Below are 18,761 nucleotides of genomic sequence, written 5' to 3'. Positions count from 1 at the left end.
CGGGACGTTACGAAAGCTTGGAGCACATTTTTATTCCTGCTTTTAGTACAAGCATCGTATACGCTGCTCGCGCCGTTTGGACAAAGCGTAATGAGTTCCGAAAGCGCTTACATGTCCTCTGAAGCTGTGGCCAAAGCTTCGCGTGTCGTCCACCCAGCCAGCGTCTACGATATCCGCCGAAACAGAGGTGTGAAGAGCCGCACCGGCGTAATGTACATCCATTGTAAACAAAGAAGCAACGGAGGCAGCTGAGGCAAGCAATGGGCGCGTCACCACGTGATCAAACATGGCAACGCCCACGGGATGGCCGTGAAAAGGGTAAATACTCACACGGTGGTGGCCTGCGGCTGCGGCGGTGGGTAGTAGGGCGCTGGCTGCTGTGGAGGCGGGTAGTAGCCGCCCTGCGGGGGCATCTGGAAACCCGGCTGTGGCTGTGGCTGGTAGTAGGGGTTCTGCTGGGGGTAGCTCATCACCAGGCAGGTCTCAGGGGCTCACTCACTGACGATGCTCTCCGACTGCGCTCACCAAAGAAGAAAGCGCGCGTCGCGTCATCTTTGGTGCTATAACGCTGGCGCGCAACGTGAAAATAGAATATATTACCACGCTTGCATTAGCTACGGGGAATCCCGCATCCCAGGGTTGTTTTTATTTTTCTTTGCTGTTCTCTCTCTCTTTCTCTCTTTAATTATATTTTTGGAGACCCACAAGGCGACAGTGGGCGCCTACGCGTAGCCATGAGACGACAGTTTATTTGTTTGTTCCTTTGTGTGTGTGTGTGTGTGTGTGTGTGTGTGTGTGTGTGTGTTTTTTACGCTTTTCTTTCGGCCTTTCGGCTTCACGCAGCCGTGAACTATACGAGCGCCTGAATGACTGGACTCCTGCGCCCGCGACGCAACATTCTGTCGGTGATCAGAATACGTGTTCGCCCAAACCCCAGTCTAATTCATAGATTTCAACAGTGAACATATTTATGGCATCTTCGACCGGTCGCTTCGACGCGTGCCGGCATAACTGTAAAGCCCATCTACGACCGAATTAAAGTCGCATGGTAAAAAAGGGCGTATAATAGCAATAACATGATTAATTATCGCCATTCGCGGCTGCTTATTTTCTAGTACAGTTAAGTTTTCGCCCTGTACTATCTACACTACTCTTGTAGCGCTGCCGGAGTTCTCGAAAACGACCATGCGAATACGGCCTTAGTAGCAGCCTTTTTTGTTTTCTTTTCGTCATTGACTTGCATTGCTTTCCTGAACTAACGGGCTAGTATTAGGACGCCTAGTGTCAAGTATTTACGGCAAAACCAAAGGCAGTTAAAAATTGTGACTTCGATGGACCATAGGCGACCAAGGGTGCGGCTTCAGCAGCCGATGCCAAGTAAGAAGCACGAGCATCGAAGCCCAAAATGTTGCTCTGGACAGAATTGAGGCTTCACTCTTGCACGTGTTGGGGCAGGTCACTTATCGGTACTTTAGTCGCAGATACGGAGCTCTACCCAGAGGGTTGTCTAAGTTTAGATATCATAAATGCTGTAAAAAGATTTTATTTACCAGGTGTTCAAAATTAAGTTTTACGGAATTTTAAAAATCGCCTGTGGCAGGTAGCATAATTCTTATCGTTGAGCTGGGCTATTCGAAGAGGCGTACATTAGTAGCACAAGAAATCGGAAGACATATTCAACTAATTAACAAAAATGACTAATGAACTTCTTAGTTAGTTACTTTACGACACATATTGCAATTTACGAATTGTAGACGGTGAGTTTGCAAGACGCATCCACTTGAAGTTAATTTCCAGGACGACACCAGTCTCGAAACATTATTTCCCAAAGTGTGGGACGAAAAACATGGGCGTTCCAGTTACTTTTGTGCTTCAATGTATAAAACACGAGAAGGGAACCGATGGGCCCGATTTTGATTAATCATATCATAAAAGACAAGAAACAGTTTGTTGGCTTTTATGAAATGTATAAAAACAGCATTTTAGTAAAAAAGTAAGTGGAACAACAGTGCATTTTTACGGCGAGTTTGATGGCGAATATCTCCAAACTGGTGTCATTCTGGAAATTCATTCCAAGTGAATACGCCTGACAAGCTCACCGGCTACAGACCGTAAATTGCAATATGTGTCGTTCTTCTTCTTCTTTCTGGGGTTTTACGTGCCAAAACCAGTTCTGATTATGAGGCACGCCGTAGAGGAGAGCTCCGGTTTAATTTTGACCACGTGGGGTTCTTTAACGTGCACTACAACGGAAGCACACGGGCGTTTTTGCATTTCGCCTTCATCGAAATGCGGCCGCCGCGGCCGGGATTCGATCCCACGACCTCGTGCTCAGCAGCGCAACGCCTTAGCTAACTGAGCCACCGCGGCGGGTTTATGTGTCGTAAAGTAATTAACTAAAAAAGTTCATTAGTGAATTTTTGTTAATTAGTTGAATAAGTGTTTCGATTTCTCGTGCTACTAATGTCCGCCTCATCGAATAACCCAGCTCAATGATAAAAATTATGCTACCTGCCACAGGCGATTTCCAAAAATTCCGTAATACTTAAAAATGAACACCCTGTATAGCAGTACACAAACTTCATTAATTACAGCTGTGCTATTAGACCAGACGGGCGCAAATGTGAGAAGGCTACGCAGGCAATAACAAGGTTGAACACGGTCGTTATCCAAGGCAAACTGAGGAGTTCTACAAACAGCGAACGTCATCAGCCATACATACAGAAAGAAAGAAATTAAGCAAGCTCTGAGGAATGCGCTTTGTCTGGCCAGACTGTTCATAAGCAGTTAGTGCAATAGCGTCTGAACTTGATGGCAATGCGCAAGAACAGGCCAAAGGACGAGACACAATGACAGGACAGCGCTGCGTCGTCATTTATTTCGTGTTACGTCCTCTGCGCTGTTTTTATATCATGTATGCACTAGGGAGGCTTCAGAAATGTAGCAAGCCCAAAGTCAGCAGACACTATCAGCCCTTTTCGCTTTTGGGTACTGCGCATGCGCAGAATCGCCAACGCGTCGCCAATTTTTGGGGGCAAGGACCCTTTAGCCTATACGCAATTAAGCCTGTTCCCTCCATTGTTTAGAAAATTTTCTATTACCATCTCCGGCACAATGTGGTGTGGCGTCGCTTGCTGTCCACCCGCCTATACGTCACAGCTACTCGCCACGCGGCATGCGTTTTGTTAAAGCAAGTGGATCGAGCGCAAACTTCATCCCCGATATCCCAAAGCATGGCATATCGCTAGGAAGATTCTACAAAATGTGCCTGCCGCAAATTTCGACAGGCGTCAACTGTGCATATACAAAGCTACAAATACGTAAAACATGCCTTTAAAACAATTTATTTTGTCGATTGACAAAACCTGTGCGAAGTTATACCTATAAATTGTGCCCGCGCGGACAAACAACACAGCAGCGCGAGTGCAGATAAAGTAACGCTTGCTTTAATAGTTGAAAGCTTGAATTCAAACGGTCATGATTACGGTTCGCCCATGCATGGCAATTTTTTTTTTTTTTTTTTGCCAGAAATTTAATGCTCGAGTTAGATGACCTCGCCGGCAGGCTCGTTTGCAGCTCAACTAATATGTACTCAGAGTCGTCACGCCAGAAACCTTCTACAGAGATATCCGTTATGAGTGCTTACCCACGTTCTACGTAATGTGTGTGTGTGTGTGTGTGGGGGGGGGGGGGGGGGGGGGGCGTTCGGCGACCGGCATCGCACATAAGTCGAAAAACAAAACGCAAGAAAAATCACAAGGATCTAAACGGGCCTCAGTTCTAACTTTAAGCCGAGCGTCCTACCTCCGAGTGACGGAAGTTGCCTCTACAGCGCCGAAAAAAACGACCCGCGGTTTCTGGGCGTCGCAGATGTGTGACGTCAATGCTGCAGAGACGACAACGCTGCAGCTGCAGAGCGCGTAACGCGGACTATATATAGGAGCACCGTTTTCGTTGTCATCAAGTATGCACAATGTAATATGTAAAGGATTCAAGCAGGGCTTTTCAGCTATGTCGGGCCAAGCTTTAAAATATCCACGTGTGAGTTACGAGAATACAGCCAGCTTAGCACTGTTCGCTGTCCTCTTGAGCAACTCAGTTTTTGCTATGAGCCCACGTAATTAACCAACCAACCTTTAAAGCATTGAGTTAAACGCAAAATCTTCAATGTAGAAACTGTAGAGCCTATTGATAAATATCCAAATAATGTATTTTCGTGCTCATAGCTGTTTTGGTTTTATTTTTACAGGCTGCAAAGAAAGCCCGCCATATTTGAAAAACTACCACGTCACTACGTACTTGCGCGCAGCTACATTAGTGCCCTGAAGCATTAATTCTACCAACGAAGGTTCCACGATGCACGCAAACCGAAGGCATGAATAGACAACAATAAAAAATGATAGGCGGTGGCCACACCCGTCGTCTCCAATGCATTGCCATCCGCAGCCAAAAGCTCCTCGCCCTTTACGTTGCCAGTCCACAGCAAAAATACTGGCAGAGCGTCAAGAATTGCCCTGCGTTATTTATAGCAATACCCAATAGCTTCAACTTACAAGATATCTCGGCAGTAGTCATTGTATTCGATCCATCTCGGTTGCTCATCGCAACCTTGGCGTGTTCGTGCCTTCGGTCTGCGCATCGATCATTCGGCCGTGGCAGATTTGAGGGAGCTACTGTTACTGCACGTAAGCGCGTATGCATGTGGTACTTTATTTTCAAATCTCGCGCGCTTACTGTGCAGCCCGGAAAAAATTAAAACTACAGCCGCTATCATCGCGGGAAAAAAAATTATTCGGACATTTCTCAATAGGCTCTACAACTTCGACATTGAAGATCTTGCGTTTAAATCATTGCTTTAAATGTTGGTTAATTAATTCTTGTTAATTACCTAAGCTTGTAGTAAAAAATAATTTGAGTGGCTCAAGTGGACAGCGAACAGTACTAAGCTGGTTGCATTTTCGTAACTCAAACGTTGATTTTTTAAAGTTTGTCCCCACTTAGCTGAAACACCACATTGACAATGTATAAAGTAGATCAATGTTGCAATAGTGCGCTCGTTGATATCGCTGCGAGTATACAGTGGAGTTGCACAGGACCACTAATCTTATTTTTTCTCTCTCTCCCTCTTCAGGGTCACGTTAGACAACTATTCAAGAAAAGGAAATTGAAGCGTCGCACTTTGCGCAGAAATGTCACAAAACTGCTTGCGAATGGACACGTGAGCAACAAATCGTGGTTCCCACTGGTGCCCAGCACGCTTGTGTTACACTTCGAAGCCATGAAGCTTTGAGCAAGCCCGCCGCGTTGGCACGTTCAGTTGCTGAGCACGAGGTCACGGGTTCGATTTCCAGCCGATGGGCGCGAAAAGCGGTCGTGCAAGCGCTTCAGGAGCCGTTAAAGATCCCCAGGTGAAGGCCAAAATTATTCAGGAGCTTTCTACCATAGCGTCTCTCAAAAAACCACGTGTTGTTTAGGGACGCTAAACCCCATCAATCCGTATGTTCGTGGAAGCCGGGAACTCTGCTAAGGCTGCCACTCGTACGCAGCAGAACGTAGTTACAAGCTTCGATAACACACGCATTCGGTTCACAGGTCTTGAGGGCATTGAGAGGCGTACCCCGAACTGCCAACGTTTTCGTGGCACGGGATCCGAACGAAAAACAAAACGAAATTACTCCGCAGCATTCGCCCCCCTCGAATCGAAAGATGCAATGTTTACTTCTCAATTTGATCGCGCCGCTCACCAAAATTCCTGGCATTGCGGCGAGGTCGTGGATAAATAACTTTTTCGCCAATTCCATGCTTCTAAATCTTCCGCACGTGGCTGTCTTTGGCGGTTTCATCATTACAGTTCATCTGGTGCTTACACTCAGACGTAGCAGTGGCAGGGGAACCCGCCGTGGTTGCTCAGTGGCTATGGTGTTGGGCTGCTGAGCACGAGGTCGCGGGTCGAATTCCGGTCACGGCGGCCGCATTTCGATGGGGGTGAAATGCGAAAACACCCGTATACTTAGATTTAGGTGCACGTTAAAGAACCCCAGGTGGTCCAAATTTCCGGAGTCCCCCACTACGGCGTGCCTCATAATCAGATCGTGGTTTTGGCACGTAAAACCCCATAATTTAATTTTTAATTTTTAGTGGCAGGGGCGGCTTTAACGAAAGAAAAAAGAAACGAGGGGGGGGGGGGGGGCTACCCTAATTAATTTTCGCACCCATGACTCGCAGTGCGTGGGGAAGTGCCTTCCTTCAACCCCAACGACAATGGATAATCATGTTCACCACCTCCTCCTCCTCTCCCCCAAGATAAAAAAAAAAAAAAAAAGATCCTGGCGCCGCCTCTGAGCAGTGGATAGGTACGTGCTACATACATGCCGAGTGAAACAGTGAAAGGACGGATTTGCTCTTCTGATTGGCTTCTGCAAGCTCGTGTTTACACAAATTTGCGCGGCTTCAGTGAGGATAGTCTAAACAGAACGACAATATTTTACCGCCGTGACATCGTTAGAGACACGCGCAGACGTCGGGGCGTGCTCGGAACCGACCTCCCTGCTCCGATGTCGTGGGTTATACCCAAGAGCCCGCCGGGAAACCCACTGTCGTTCGGGGCACCAGCGATCACAACAAGTATACTGCCCCCCGAGTCCCTGCAGCCATCTGTACACTTGTATCGCTGAGCGCAATAATAAGTTCCGAGTCGCTTGTTTTTACTCGAGCGAGCTGTATGTACACCTGCCGGTCCTATTTTCTTCCTTCTGTTTTTTTCTGTCGTTAATTTCCGTTTTCGGGTCGAGCTGCCACAAAACAATGGGCCTCCCCGTCACGGTCGCTTGCTGTATGCGCAGCTGCGCGCACAGCACCCGCGCACCGGAAGCGTTGACTGCGCTGCATTCCCGCGAAACACGCATGCGCGCCGAGGCCGAGGCTGCAGCAACACGGCGACAGCGCAGCGCTTCGAGCGTGGCGCTGAATAGGCACAGGGCGCGGTTACAGCTGCTGTCTGCAGCCCGAGTGCATGCAGCCAATCGGGGAGCGCGGCGCGACGCGACAGATTTACGACTTGTACGAGAGAGAACGAAGGCAGAAGCTGTAGGTGACGCCATGAAGGTCAAAAATATATCGCTGATTAAGCGCCAGCAGTATTTGAACGGGCGAGGCGGGAGAGGTGTATCCCTTTTCCGGCTGGTATATATGATGCGCCTGGGAATACTTTGGAGGATAGCTACAAGTGTAAATATCCGCAAGTTGCCGGCATGCGATCGGCGAACAGATGACACACGCGGCTGCGTACCTGAATCTCGTCAAACTGTGAATACTCGCTAAAATGTAAATAAATGTAATATCGAGTGGCTCCATCGTCCACGAGCGCGTATAGAGAACTCGCACTTGCCGGACCTCGGCTACGATTGTTTCAGCGAAAACGGACGCAGAGTATGTGAGATCTCAATTGTCCAGAAAGAAGAAATGAGAGATTTTTATTGTTTATTATTATTATTATTATTATTATTATTATTATTATTATTATTATTATTATTATTATTATTATTATTATTATTATTGCAGCGCAACATTTGAAGCAAACCTGCACTCGAGGTGCAGCACCCTTAACTATGGAATCCTGCGGCTGACACCTGTTTTAGATATCCGTTCTCAAAATTGGTCGCGAAACACATCGGCATCCTACCATAATCCTGCCCCCCTCCCCCACCGCTCCCAAGAAAAAAAATGAAAAATACACACTATCACATACTTTAGCCGAATATTACGTGAATGCCAATGAACTTGAGCACTATACCTCATAATGCTAAATCGACAATCCTCGAGCACAGGTTGGCTTGAATTTATCACTAGGGGCGCTGAACCCCTAAGTAAATGTTTCATTAGTTAATTTTATTTTAAAAATCATTTCCATATGTCAAACACACCCGCCCACCACCGCACTAATATGTAGCCGAACGTTTTTCTCGCAAATTCTCCAGAAATGTTTCCCTTTAAACATCCCGCAGACACACCGCGGACGACAGAAGCCTGATTTCCTCCTCAGAATTTAAGCCCCGCAGACGTTACCACAGTTACCAAAGCAAAGTTTCTATTTCAGACAACAGGGACGAAAATTGGAATAAAATTAATTCCGGTGATAACGGCATAAAGACCCCCCCCCCCCCCCCCGACATATTTTCCTCCTAGTATATTTCTGCGCGCATGCATCTGCAGGTCCCCCGTAGAGGAAGTCACTCGCCAACGAAGAAGAAATTCGGGGAAAAACACAAAACAAGGTCAGTGGCTACAGCTGGCGAAAAGCGGCACGCCGGCGGCGACTCTCTACCAAGCAGGCACACGCACCGGAGCAGAATCGCAAGCAACCTTGCAGGAAAAAGAGCCGACTGTTCCTTTTCGAGCTATTCGCCTCGGCGGCAGCCCACACGGCGCCGAGGAAAAATCAGCAGCAAGGACGCCATCACGCGTCGCAGGCGTCGTGCAGGCCTTTTATGCAAAGTGTTTTCACTTGCTCCGTTGCTGGAACGATCTCAGAGTCGCTGAATGCACCTGGCTTTACATCGCGCGATTCTGCAGGGACAGCACATTTCGAGTAGAAGCAGCGTCTGCGTGGCCAGACATGTCGCAACGTGCACATACGTGAGAATGTCGACAAGTTGTACGGTTGCCCTTTCTTCTTTTTTTCTGCGGTTATGTCATTTTTGGAGAGGAAAGCACCGCGCACAAGCAGAGGTTGGCCCAAACCGGTCTAAAGATAAAAGCGGCGTTCCCACGCGCTGGCGAACGTCCAGAGAATTTCTCCCCTCGCGACATCCGCTATGAGAAGAAGCGCATCGAGTCAACGCATTAAAGCCATCTGAGAATCTCAAAATATACGAGGACAGGAGTGACTGAAGGATCAAACATCATCATAAACCTGTGTCAACGCTCTGTTCAAATTCGCTAGTACCGATGATTTTTTTTTTTTTTTTTTTTTTTTTTTGTCGTCGTCGTTACGGAGCACATGCGATTGAATTTTTGAGCGGCCGCGGCTTGACGCAAAGGACAGTGAGTGTGTGCAACTGCCTGGTTTTCTTGGTCACGGCACACGTACTAGTAATCGCATTATCTTCAAAGTATATCTTCATCTACAGCTATTTTATTTTTTGTTTGAGTGATCTCCGCGAAAAAAGCACTCGTTAACAGAACCAACGAGCTCATGTGGCGCGACTTCAATGATTAGCAGATACATAAAAATAACCAATATTTGTGTTCGTCGCACAACAAACCGTATCGAACAACGAAACTATTCACATATGAGTAAATAACATGCACACAGGGAAACAGCGCAGAAATACGACAAAGACGAAGAGTAGAATGAATGCAGGCTTATTTCTAGGAATAAATCAGCGCTTACAAGAGAAATTATATCGAGGCTGCCGAAATTGCACGTGCGGGTCAACGATTCTGTAAGCCGTGCATCTGCAGCCTTGTGCGAAAGAGCTGACGTTTTCAGAAACCACCGCCAATGCGCGATAGTGACATAAGCAGTAGTATCTGTGCATATTTTTCTATTTTGTTGCTGCGATCAGCAGAAAACGCTGTCCACATGCAATATAAACGTTTTGTTGAAAGTACAAAAATGCTGTGTGTGTCGTCTTAGTGCCATCTCTTCGTCACTGTCAAATTTCTGCGTTGTTTCCCAGCACGATGAACAACCAACAAGCCCGCTGCTCAACGAACATGCATGCGTCATTTCTATATCACATGACACGATAAATGTCTCATTTAATACACTGCAGAAGATGCCGCGGCATTCACGCAATCAGTCACGCTCCTGGCATGCAAGTATGCATTACAATAAAGCTACAAATTTATTGAAGCGTTAGATCACAGTCATCTGCTGGAAGTAGGTCGTGTAGTATAGCTTCAACTACCATGCGGCGCACAACTTCTGTTGTAGCAAATTGTACCAGAATATCTTAATCCACTTATGCTTCAAACATTAACATGTTTTGTACGCGATAAACACACTCAAAAGCCCGTTGCCGACGGCCCTATCAGGAGTTCCTCCCTACCCGTAAAAAAGTTTACTGCTTGCCGCTAAACGAAAGCACAGAGTTGTAGTGAATTAAAACGCCTTCTCCCCTTCCGAGTAATTCATTCGGTGGTGTGTAGCGAATTAAACGCGTCCGGCGAGGTCTTTTCAACGCTGGTCCGGAGCCCGTTCAAGACGTCTGGCCTACAATTCAGGAGGGAAAAAATGGAAATTAGTTTTAACCAAAGAAAACTTTCATAAGCATGGCCGCGCAAAGCTCTCCTCAAAATGAATATGCCCAACGCATCCATGTAAGAATGCTGACGCTGTCTTTACTGCCCTTTTTTCGCTCGCTGGCACGCTGTCAAAGATTGTTTCCTCCGTTATGAGTGCGCGTAGCGCTGCCATCGAAAGGGAAAGTTTCGGCCGGTAGGTCATTTGAGCCTCTGAAGGACACAAAAACCAGTCGGTCAACCGCATATACACTCCGAGGACACGTAAAATGAGTCGCCAAGTGTCTGTTCGCCTGCTAAAGAATAAAACATTGGTGCGTATAGCCCGAGAAGCAAAAACAGCGAAACCTTTTCTCTCGCAGCAGATGAGCTAGAAGTCTGTTCCAAAGATGTCACAATCTGGTAATGAAAAAGTATTTTCACTAAGCAACAGTAGTACACTCACTGAGCTCACTACACTCACTATAAGCTTCGTCAAAACGGGTGATCAGCTGGTTCTAGTGGCCATAAAGTGTAAGCCTGTATAGGCTATTCTTTTAAAGCCGAACGAGCGCACTAATTTCCATAGTTATAACCAGGATGATTACGTGGGAGGTCTGCTTGCAATCCTCGACTTATTCAGGTCGAGCAGCACGGCACGAAAAATTTTACAACGTCATTGTGCCATCACCAGAATAGGGGAAAGGTGCGAGCAAAACAGATGACACGGAGAACAAAATTTTGCAAGCTGACCACCTCCTTAAAACTATTTCTCTGGGAGCAACCGTAGCGTGAAACTGTGGAAAAGCGATTGTCTCTCCCTCACTGAGATCGAACCCGAACTTCGGAAGGGCACTCTGCCGCTTTGCTGCTGCGGGTTAGATGCCTAGTTGTGGTAGAAACGCTCGTGCACTTCTTAGGCGCACGTTCAATAACTGCAATATTGAGCCCTCTTACACAGCGTCCCTCGCAATCCAGGTGTTGCTTGAGGACGTTAAACCACATGAATCGGGTCGCGGAAGGGTCCGGTATACTTACGTGCAACATGTGGTTCAGGCATGCGGACACATCAAATCCGTCGGGCTTACGCAAGGTAAAAATGCGAAGAACTAGACTCACCGAAGCCGCGAAAGTTATCCGTTTGCAGACGCAAGCGCCTAGGAGAAATGCTGCAGTACCGCGACGGGAAAGTCTTGTGGTGGTGGGGGCTAGCGAGGCGTCACGCGGACTGGCGCAGCAGCTCGGCAATAGGGCAGTCTCAGCGAGGGCGAAAGGGAAGGAGGGGGCACGCTGATTCACGTGTGACGGCGTTTTCTCTTTCCTTCTCGCCTAGATGTTGTTTTTCGTTCCGCCCTGGGACAAACGCCTTGGCTCGGATGGCGACGGAGACCCCGTTTGGAAATAGAACGGATGGCGCAGCGGCAGCGCGCGCAAGCGACTCGGTGGGCGTGGGCAGCACGGCGCCATAGGGGCACTCGTGCATAGCACTCCTGCGAGGCTGGGCGCGCACTCGCAATGGGCTCGCCAACGTCCTTTTCCAAGCACCCAGCCTTTCGAGCACCAATTCTATTCTGCGGGGTTGTGAGCGACCGCGCCGCGGTGGTACATGGCCAGCGCGCACCGAAGTGCACGGAGGTAGTTCGGCCCCGGAGAAAGGGCGGCTCGCTGGTGAGGCAAGTACGCCCTTTGTCAAACGCATACAGGTAACGTCCCGTGAGACTGAATCTGACCACAGGCTATGTCTGTACGGCTCCTGCTGCAGCCTTAATGATCCACATTTCTGGAAAGTGGTGAGAGCTCTTGTTCTCGCCGGCAAAGCAGTCTTGCCAGGCAAAACTATTGCTTCGCAAGTGAACGTAGAGCAAACTCTTCGCCCTTGCTCATCCTGCGACACATATGCCTCACATTTCAGCACCGAGTCTGAAACCCCATGTTAACACCCCGTCTCGACAACCTGCATCAACTGCACAAAACGCTAACGTCGGGATTTGTGCAATTGGCAACATAAGCAACTGTTCAGGCTGGAACAGGCGGTTGTTCTTTTGCTATATAGCACACAGGTTTTGAGTTGGGCGCCGTCACCATGCGAACTCGCTTAAACTATGTGACATGTTTAGTGCATATACTAAGCTTTCCAAAAGGATTCCATACCAGCAAAGCAACCATCATAAGGAGTTTCGACTTTTACATTCTAGGAACACAGTTGTCCTGCACCCTCTTTGACAGTAGATTGCAATGGCGAATTTTCTTTCATAGGCTACCAGCTTTGGTCTGTCGAAGTAGATATTCGCGGAGCAGGCGTTATTTTGAAGCTTGTGCAAGCGACCACGAATCTACTTCCACAAGAGAGTGCCATAGAAGGCTCGCGATAAGGATCCCTTGACGTCAAGTGGCCCTCGAATGAATGTATATTATCTCAGAAACAGAAGTAGAAAACAGTAATGTAATTAATGGGTCCGGCTGCTGACTATATTCATATTACACCTGTTTACTGAGTACGAGACGTAGCGACGACTCATTGGCTAAGGCAGTTTACTGCTGACAATAAGATTGCAGGTTTGATTCTCGAGTGCAACGACTGCATTCCGATGAGAGAAAAATGCAAAACCAGCCTTGTACTGAGATTTAGGTGCACGTAAAATGGACCTCAGGCAGCCTAAAGCCTTCCACTATACGCCTTCCAGCACATGTGCGGTTTGCCTTCATGCTTCATTGTTCTCACGAGCAGGCTGTGCCCGAAATTAGCAAGCTCACCACCAAGCTGCCGACAACGAACGTGACACCTTATTTAAATTACTGCCAAGTCACTGCGGAATAATCGGCAACGACAGCGCAGATAAAGCTGTGCGCTCCCCTGACCAACAAGATCAGTGTCGGACGCAACGTGGCAATTTTACTAATTTATTCACTATAGTTAGTTGCGTCATGCTTCGGCAGATGAATCCACTAGGTGTCACCAACAGGATAGAAAACTGACCGGTTGGTAAACGTTCATGGCGAACCGTGCAAGCAAAACGGACCACGAAAACGAGAGACAGGAGAAGCGGTTTCATCGACTCATGCTTGCATTCATTCACTCGACTCTCACTTGCGCCTTCGCCTGACACCCGGGCTCTACCGTGGCGAAACAACTTCACTATGTCACTTGAGATTGGAATTTGCATTCAAAAACGCTCATCGGAATGGCCAAAAGCGCGCGTGTGGATGTGACGAAACTATAGAGCACCTTTTGGTCCACTGCCCTTCCTTCAACGGCCAACGAGCATGTGCACCAATTCCGTATCTTCCCATCATCGTGTTAAACAGGCAGACTCTGTTCAAGGTACCTAAATTTTCTTTTCTCTCATAATAATAAAGATACAATAATCCCCGTCATTTGTAAACCAAAAACGAATCACAACCTCGTAGATGAGCCATTTGCGCGGCCTCTGTTCGCCGTTCCTAGTCTGTTCGATATGTAGACTCATGCTGGATATCGTTCTGTCAACTACTACGAGAACTAGATTACATCAAAGGGGCTTTAACTAAGATACATTAAGAATAATTTAAATGACGGTTTGCAATGGCAGACCTGCATATGCACCGGAGGCTTTCCAGGCTATCTCGTCCTCGAAAAGCGACGTATGTACCTCGTGGGGATCAAAGGCGTGAATAACTGATGATATAGGGCGACGCCTTGAAGTTCGTTAGCCGTGCACTCGAGCGTCATTTGAAAGCGTTGTGCGACTTATACGTATAACAGGGGGTCGGTTTTAACTAACACGGTTGTTGATTAAGAAAGATGGTTAGGGGGGGGGGGGGGGGGGGGGGGCGTTACCGGCTTTCCGAAACGATATTTCGAGAGCTCGCGTATAGTGTATACCACCTTTGCTTGTATTGCAGAAGTTTGTAAGATTAGCGTTATTATAAAGTCTTATCATAGCGGAGACGTATTAGTGAACCTGCATTATAGCGAAATACCTGAAAGTGTATTCCGGAACAACAGTGCGTTTATGCCATGCAGAGCATATGCAGTCGGTCATATAATAGTTGTGCGTGTTTGGTCAAACGCAGCATCACAAAACATGGCACCACCGGCGCTGCTGTCCGCGTTTGAGCCTCACGCTATTACGGTACATGTCCACGAAAGTACGTATCCGCTATGCTAAAACTCTTTAGTATGTCTGAACAACACACGCCATGCGTTGTGGCGCAGGTGTAATTCCTCCCTTCCACCCTCATTCCGACAACCAAAAAGAAATTGCAACACATGTGTCAGGAACTTGAGTGTTCACTGCGTGTTTACTGCCATTGTTCACATGTTATTAGCTTGTTAAACCTTTTATGTACATCCCACTCCTGCCTAAGGCCTGTAAAAACAGGCTGGCAGTACGAAATAAATAAATAAATAAATAAATAAATAAATAAATAAATAAATAAATAAATAAATAAATAAATAAATAAATAAAATACGGGTAAGATAAATATGCGGTCAGCCCAGGACTATCTCAATTACCAATAAAGATAGCTCCAAAGCTATCTCGCTCCCAGGGGAGCATTCCTTCTTAGTACCATTTTGCGTGAGGGTAAATGCTCTCATTCTATTTTATTTTGCGGGTCTGCTTGTCAAGACATCCGTCATCCGAATGAATTGTAATGTCTGCCCTCAATGAAAATATGCAACCCGCAGCATGACGGACACGTTTACATGTCACATGAAGTGACTAAAACACAAGGCTGAAGTCAAAATGAGTGCCGATTTCCGCTGTAACTGGTGTACTTCTGACAAGCCTTAGAATCAGTAAGTTCACCATACACGTTCATAAACGTTCACAATTGCCACGTGGCGACGTACGTGCCACCACAATGAGGCGGAGAATGTCCGCACTCGACAGTTGGAAAGGTACCGTGCTTGCACACCCGGATCGGGCAGACCGCTCAATAGCATGATGTAAAGATTATTATTTCAAGCCTGGTGACTGTGATCCTTCACCCATTCACGACGGCTTCTATCAAGCTCGTTTCTGGGATCCAGCGTTCATGAAAGGCAAAAAGCATGCATCATTCACACGCACTCCTCCTCCAGACGGCTGCCGAAAGCGAAGTACAGTTGGTACGCCTCTATGCACAAACAAGAGATGCACGCGCCGGGAATGATGCACGGCGCATAATAAACAGAATGCAGATGCAATGAAGCGCTCACTGACAACGCATCACCACAGCAGGAGTCTATTGTTCCCTTCAGGGAACCAGCGATGTTTGCGCGGACGTTGTACCCGGAGAGACATCTTGCAGTGGCCAGGTCGGAGCGTTCGCTGACTGATATCGCTGTCGCCAATGCAACGCACAGGTGCAGCGACGGTGGCACACAACACAGGAACACCACCCGAGCTTACAGGGCCTCGCTCTCTCTAAACAAAATTTACTAGTTAGTTAGTTAGTTAGTTAGTTAGTTAGTTAGTTAGTTAGTTAGTTAGTTAGTTAGTTAGTTAGTTAGTTAGTTAGTTAGTTAGTTAGTTAGTTAGTTAGTTAGTTAGTTAGTTAGTTAGTTAGTTAGTTAGTTAGTTAGTTAGTTAGTTAGTTAGATGTGCATTTGCACCACTCGACGTATACTGATGCCCGTTCAGAAAGCACTGTACCGGTTTCTAGCTCTCGTGCGCAGCTGGCGACTTCTGTCCTTATATTTCTGCTTGCAGTAGTCTCCCTATCGCTCTCTGCCGCGAAGTCATGTAGGGGTGTAGTGAGGGGGGATTTTTCAACGCCCACAAAGACAATATGTCCTCGGGCACCGCCTCCGCCTATTGTCTCGCCGGCCGCAATCAGACGTTGCAGCTGCGAGTCCTTAGAGTGACACTTCATCAGGTTATACTGGTAGTCTTACAAAACTACGTTAGCGCTTCTCTGACGAAAAACGGTTGACTGTCAGCGCAGAAAAAGCGAAGTTTCGCGCCCACATACTGCGACCGATGACGACAGTGTGACGTTAAAGATTTCACGGTGTTCTTGCAGGAAAAGATCCCCAAAACTGTCAGGTTGAATCGTTGCTCTTTCGAGCGCAGTTACGCAGCCCCGAGCATCACTGAGGCAGAGCTGGTACGGAAATTTCGAAATTGTGATGCTAACGGTCACGATCACTTGCCTGCCATCTGTGGCCGAGTATTTGCCCAGTAGCCAGTCATCCACAAGTCTACCCTCTCTCCCCTTTCCAACTTTGCTCATCAAGTTTAATTTATCGCTGGCACCAATGAAATATACACTTCATGTTGCTTCATTCGAATACAGATTAACTGCGAAATCACCCCGCGTCGCGTCCACACCTACTCACACTACCAGGAACTCACTGACGCTCATACTCACGTCCACTGACACTCACTGGCATTCACTCACGTTCGTACAGTCATATACCTACTTACACTCACCAGCACGACGTTCATACTCATATCCACTCACCGGCACTCACTCATGTTCCTACTCCCGTTACCTCGGACCCTTCGTCCCTCACACTCACGTCTGTTGAATGAGTGTGAGCATGAGTAAGCATAGTCGTGAGTATGGCGACCTATGCCGGCGTCACCGATTATTTCTCATTGTGTCAGTGAGACCAAGCGTTTCCTTTTTTTTTTTTTCTTCCTTTACTGTCCCTCTGGCTCATTTCGTTGCTTAGAGCGAGAAGTGCAGTCCCCAAAGATTGTGTCCACAGGTGCAGGCTCCTGACAAGCGCCATGAGATTAAAAAAGATGATGATCACTCTAAATAGCGTCCCTGAGCATGCTCGCCTCGGAGGAAAGTTTCGTGATAAGCAAGCGGCTCGTAGTTTACCAAAGTTTCAAATCTACAGCACACCTGGCTCGACCTGTCGTCGGGCTGCCCTTGTGGCGTCCCTTTTATAACATTCGTCACTCCGGAACGTCAGAGATTGAGATACAGTATTCTGCGCTCTCCTGAGCAACTTGCAGGTTTGGGCAACTTGGTGGGACGTACTTACAATTAGTAGCGCGAAGACCAGACTTGAACGACAAAGGAGAACACGACGGAGCTCACGTGGTATCGTGGTAGGACAATCGTGGTAGGACACGATTGCGATTAACAGTGCAAAGACACAGACAGCGAGAGAGACGAGGACAGCGACGGCCTCATCTCTTCCGTTGCCCAATTCTAGTCTTTGCAGGACCCGGCGACTGATCATGTCCCGAGCGCAGACGGTTTCGGAACTTTTCACAAAAAATGTACCGCATGTAAGAAAATACCCGTGTGAGAACTGCCAACGTAGATGTCTATACCGGACGGAACGATAAATACGGCCGGAGAAGCTTGCCCGTTCGCGAAAGCGGATAGAGTAGTGGTAGTAATAGAACTGCATGGGCAGGGAGAAAGGAGACACGGTGCAACTACCACTACTGCGGTCGTAGCACCACGATAATAGCAGCACACATGAGCAAGGCCACCGTCCCGTACCAGCGCCTCGGCAATCCGAAAAGCACACAACGAACCATCGACTCACCACTTGGAGGATGATTGAGTTCCTCTCGTGTACTCTGCAGGGTGACGAATACGCGTTCCAGTCGTCGCGCAGCCGTACCTCGCAGTGCGCTCCTTGCCCGGCAGAGCAGCAACACTTCGTCCTGTTTTCAAAGCGCGCTCGACTCCCGGCGGCTCCGTGACGTCGTAGGTGACGTGTGCGCCCCACTGGCCCCACCGTCGTTGCCATGAACGCCGCCAGCGCTGCTATCAGTCGCGCTTCACGCTGACGTCACGTCACCCACGTAAGCGTACGCGTACTCCGCCCACACCACCTCCGCCGTCCTGCTAGGCTCGCTACGCAAAGGTGATTCTCCTAATGGTGCTTGAGCGCGCTGCGCGAAAACCTCAGCTGCATGATCGCGAGTGCGTTGTTGTGGAGGAGAGACGGCTTGGCCACAGCCCTACCCCCACCATCGGCCACATTTATTTTTTCGACCATTCATCAGCATTGGTCCTATTAGAGTCGTAAACGCGTCGCAGTTTCTTTACATGCCATAGCAATTAGGCCCTGGTCGCAACACTCCCTCTCACGAACGACCACACCTGTTCGCGTGAGCCGCGAGTCAAGGCCATGGGCACTTGAGAGGGGTGACGAAGGGTGCTGTTTCTTGGGCGAGTTGGAATTGCATACTGGTAAGGGTTGCGCTTTCTATACACGGACAACAGGAAGGCACACCTATAAACAAACGGGAGGGCTCCCGTTTGTTTATCGGTGTGCCCTCCTGTTGTCCGTGTATAGAAAGTGCAAACCTTACCAGGTGGCGAACGGTCTGACGCAAGTACTGGCCGTATCGGAGACATGCCTCGATGTTCGTTAGATGACGTTGTGGTAGTAGTCTATATAAAGTCAGACGTGTCCTTGGATCCACTAATTTCCAGTGCTTGAATGATAGGACGCACGACGCGAAAACATTTTATTTTTGACGACGTTTGGACTCGGGCATTTATCAAGGAATGCAGGTAACTGAAATGCGCGTTTCTTACGTGCTGTACCGCTATCCATATCATCGTAAATGTGACCACAGGTCAATAATAGT

At 48.0% G+C, this 18,761-nt stretch overlaps 1 protein-coding gene across 5 annotated transcripts in view; it reads right to left on the bottom strand.

The window, feature by feature from the left end:
• Positions 1-17,899, bottom strand: part of LOC119436370 (cysteine-rich and transmembrane domain-containing protein 1-like) — a 56,601-nt gene extending 38,702 nt beyond the window's left edge. The window contains exons 1-2 of one of the 5 annotated variants that reach the window (XR_007463958.1): positions 17,705-17,899; positions 331-515 (exon numbers count right to left, since the gene is read on the bottom strand). Coding sequence is in view for 2 of the 5 variants with exons in the window: in XM_037703194.2 (XP_037559122.1) it covers positions 331-470 (140 nt within the window). In the remaining 3 variants the exon portion in view is untranslated. Of the gene's footprint in view, positions 1-330; positions 516-11,343; positions 11,494-17,704 lie in introns of those variants that run through there. The other 4 variants (XR_007463961.1, XR_007463962.1, XM_037703194.2 and 1 more) reach the window with 4 other exon arrangements.
• Positions 17,900-18,761: the final 862 nt, after the last annotated feature.

Source organism: Dermacentor silvarum, chromosome 1 (assembly GCF_013339745.2).
Source record: "Dermacentor silvarum isolate Dsil-2018 chromosome 1, BIME_Dsil_1.4, whole genome shotgun sequence".
Taxonomy (NCBI): Eukaryota; Metazoa; Arthropoda; class Arachnida; order Ixodida; family Ixodidae; genus Dermacentor; species Dermacentor silvarum.
The sequence above is the reverse complement of the archived record's forward strand: the minus strand, read 5'-3'. Positions and strand labels throughout refer to the sequence as shown.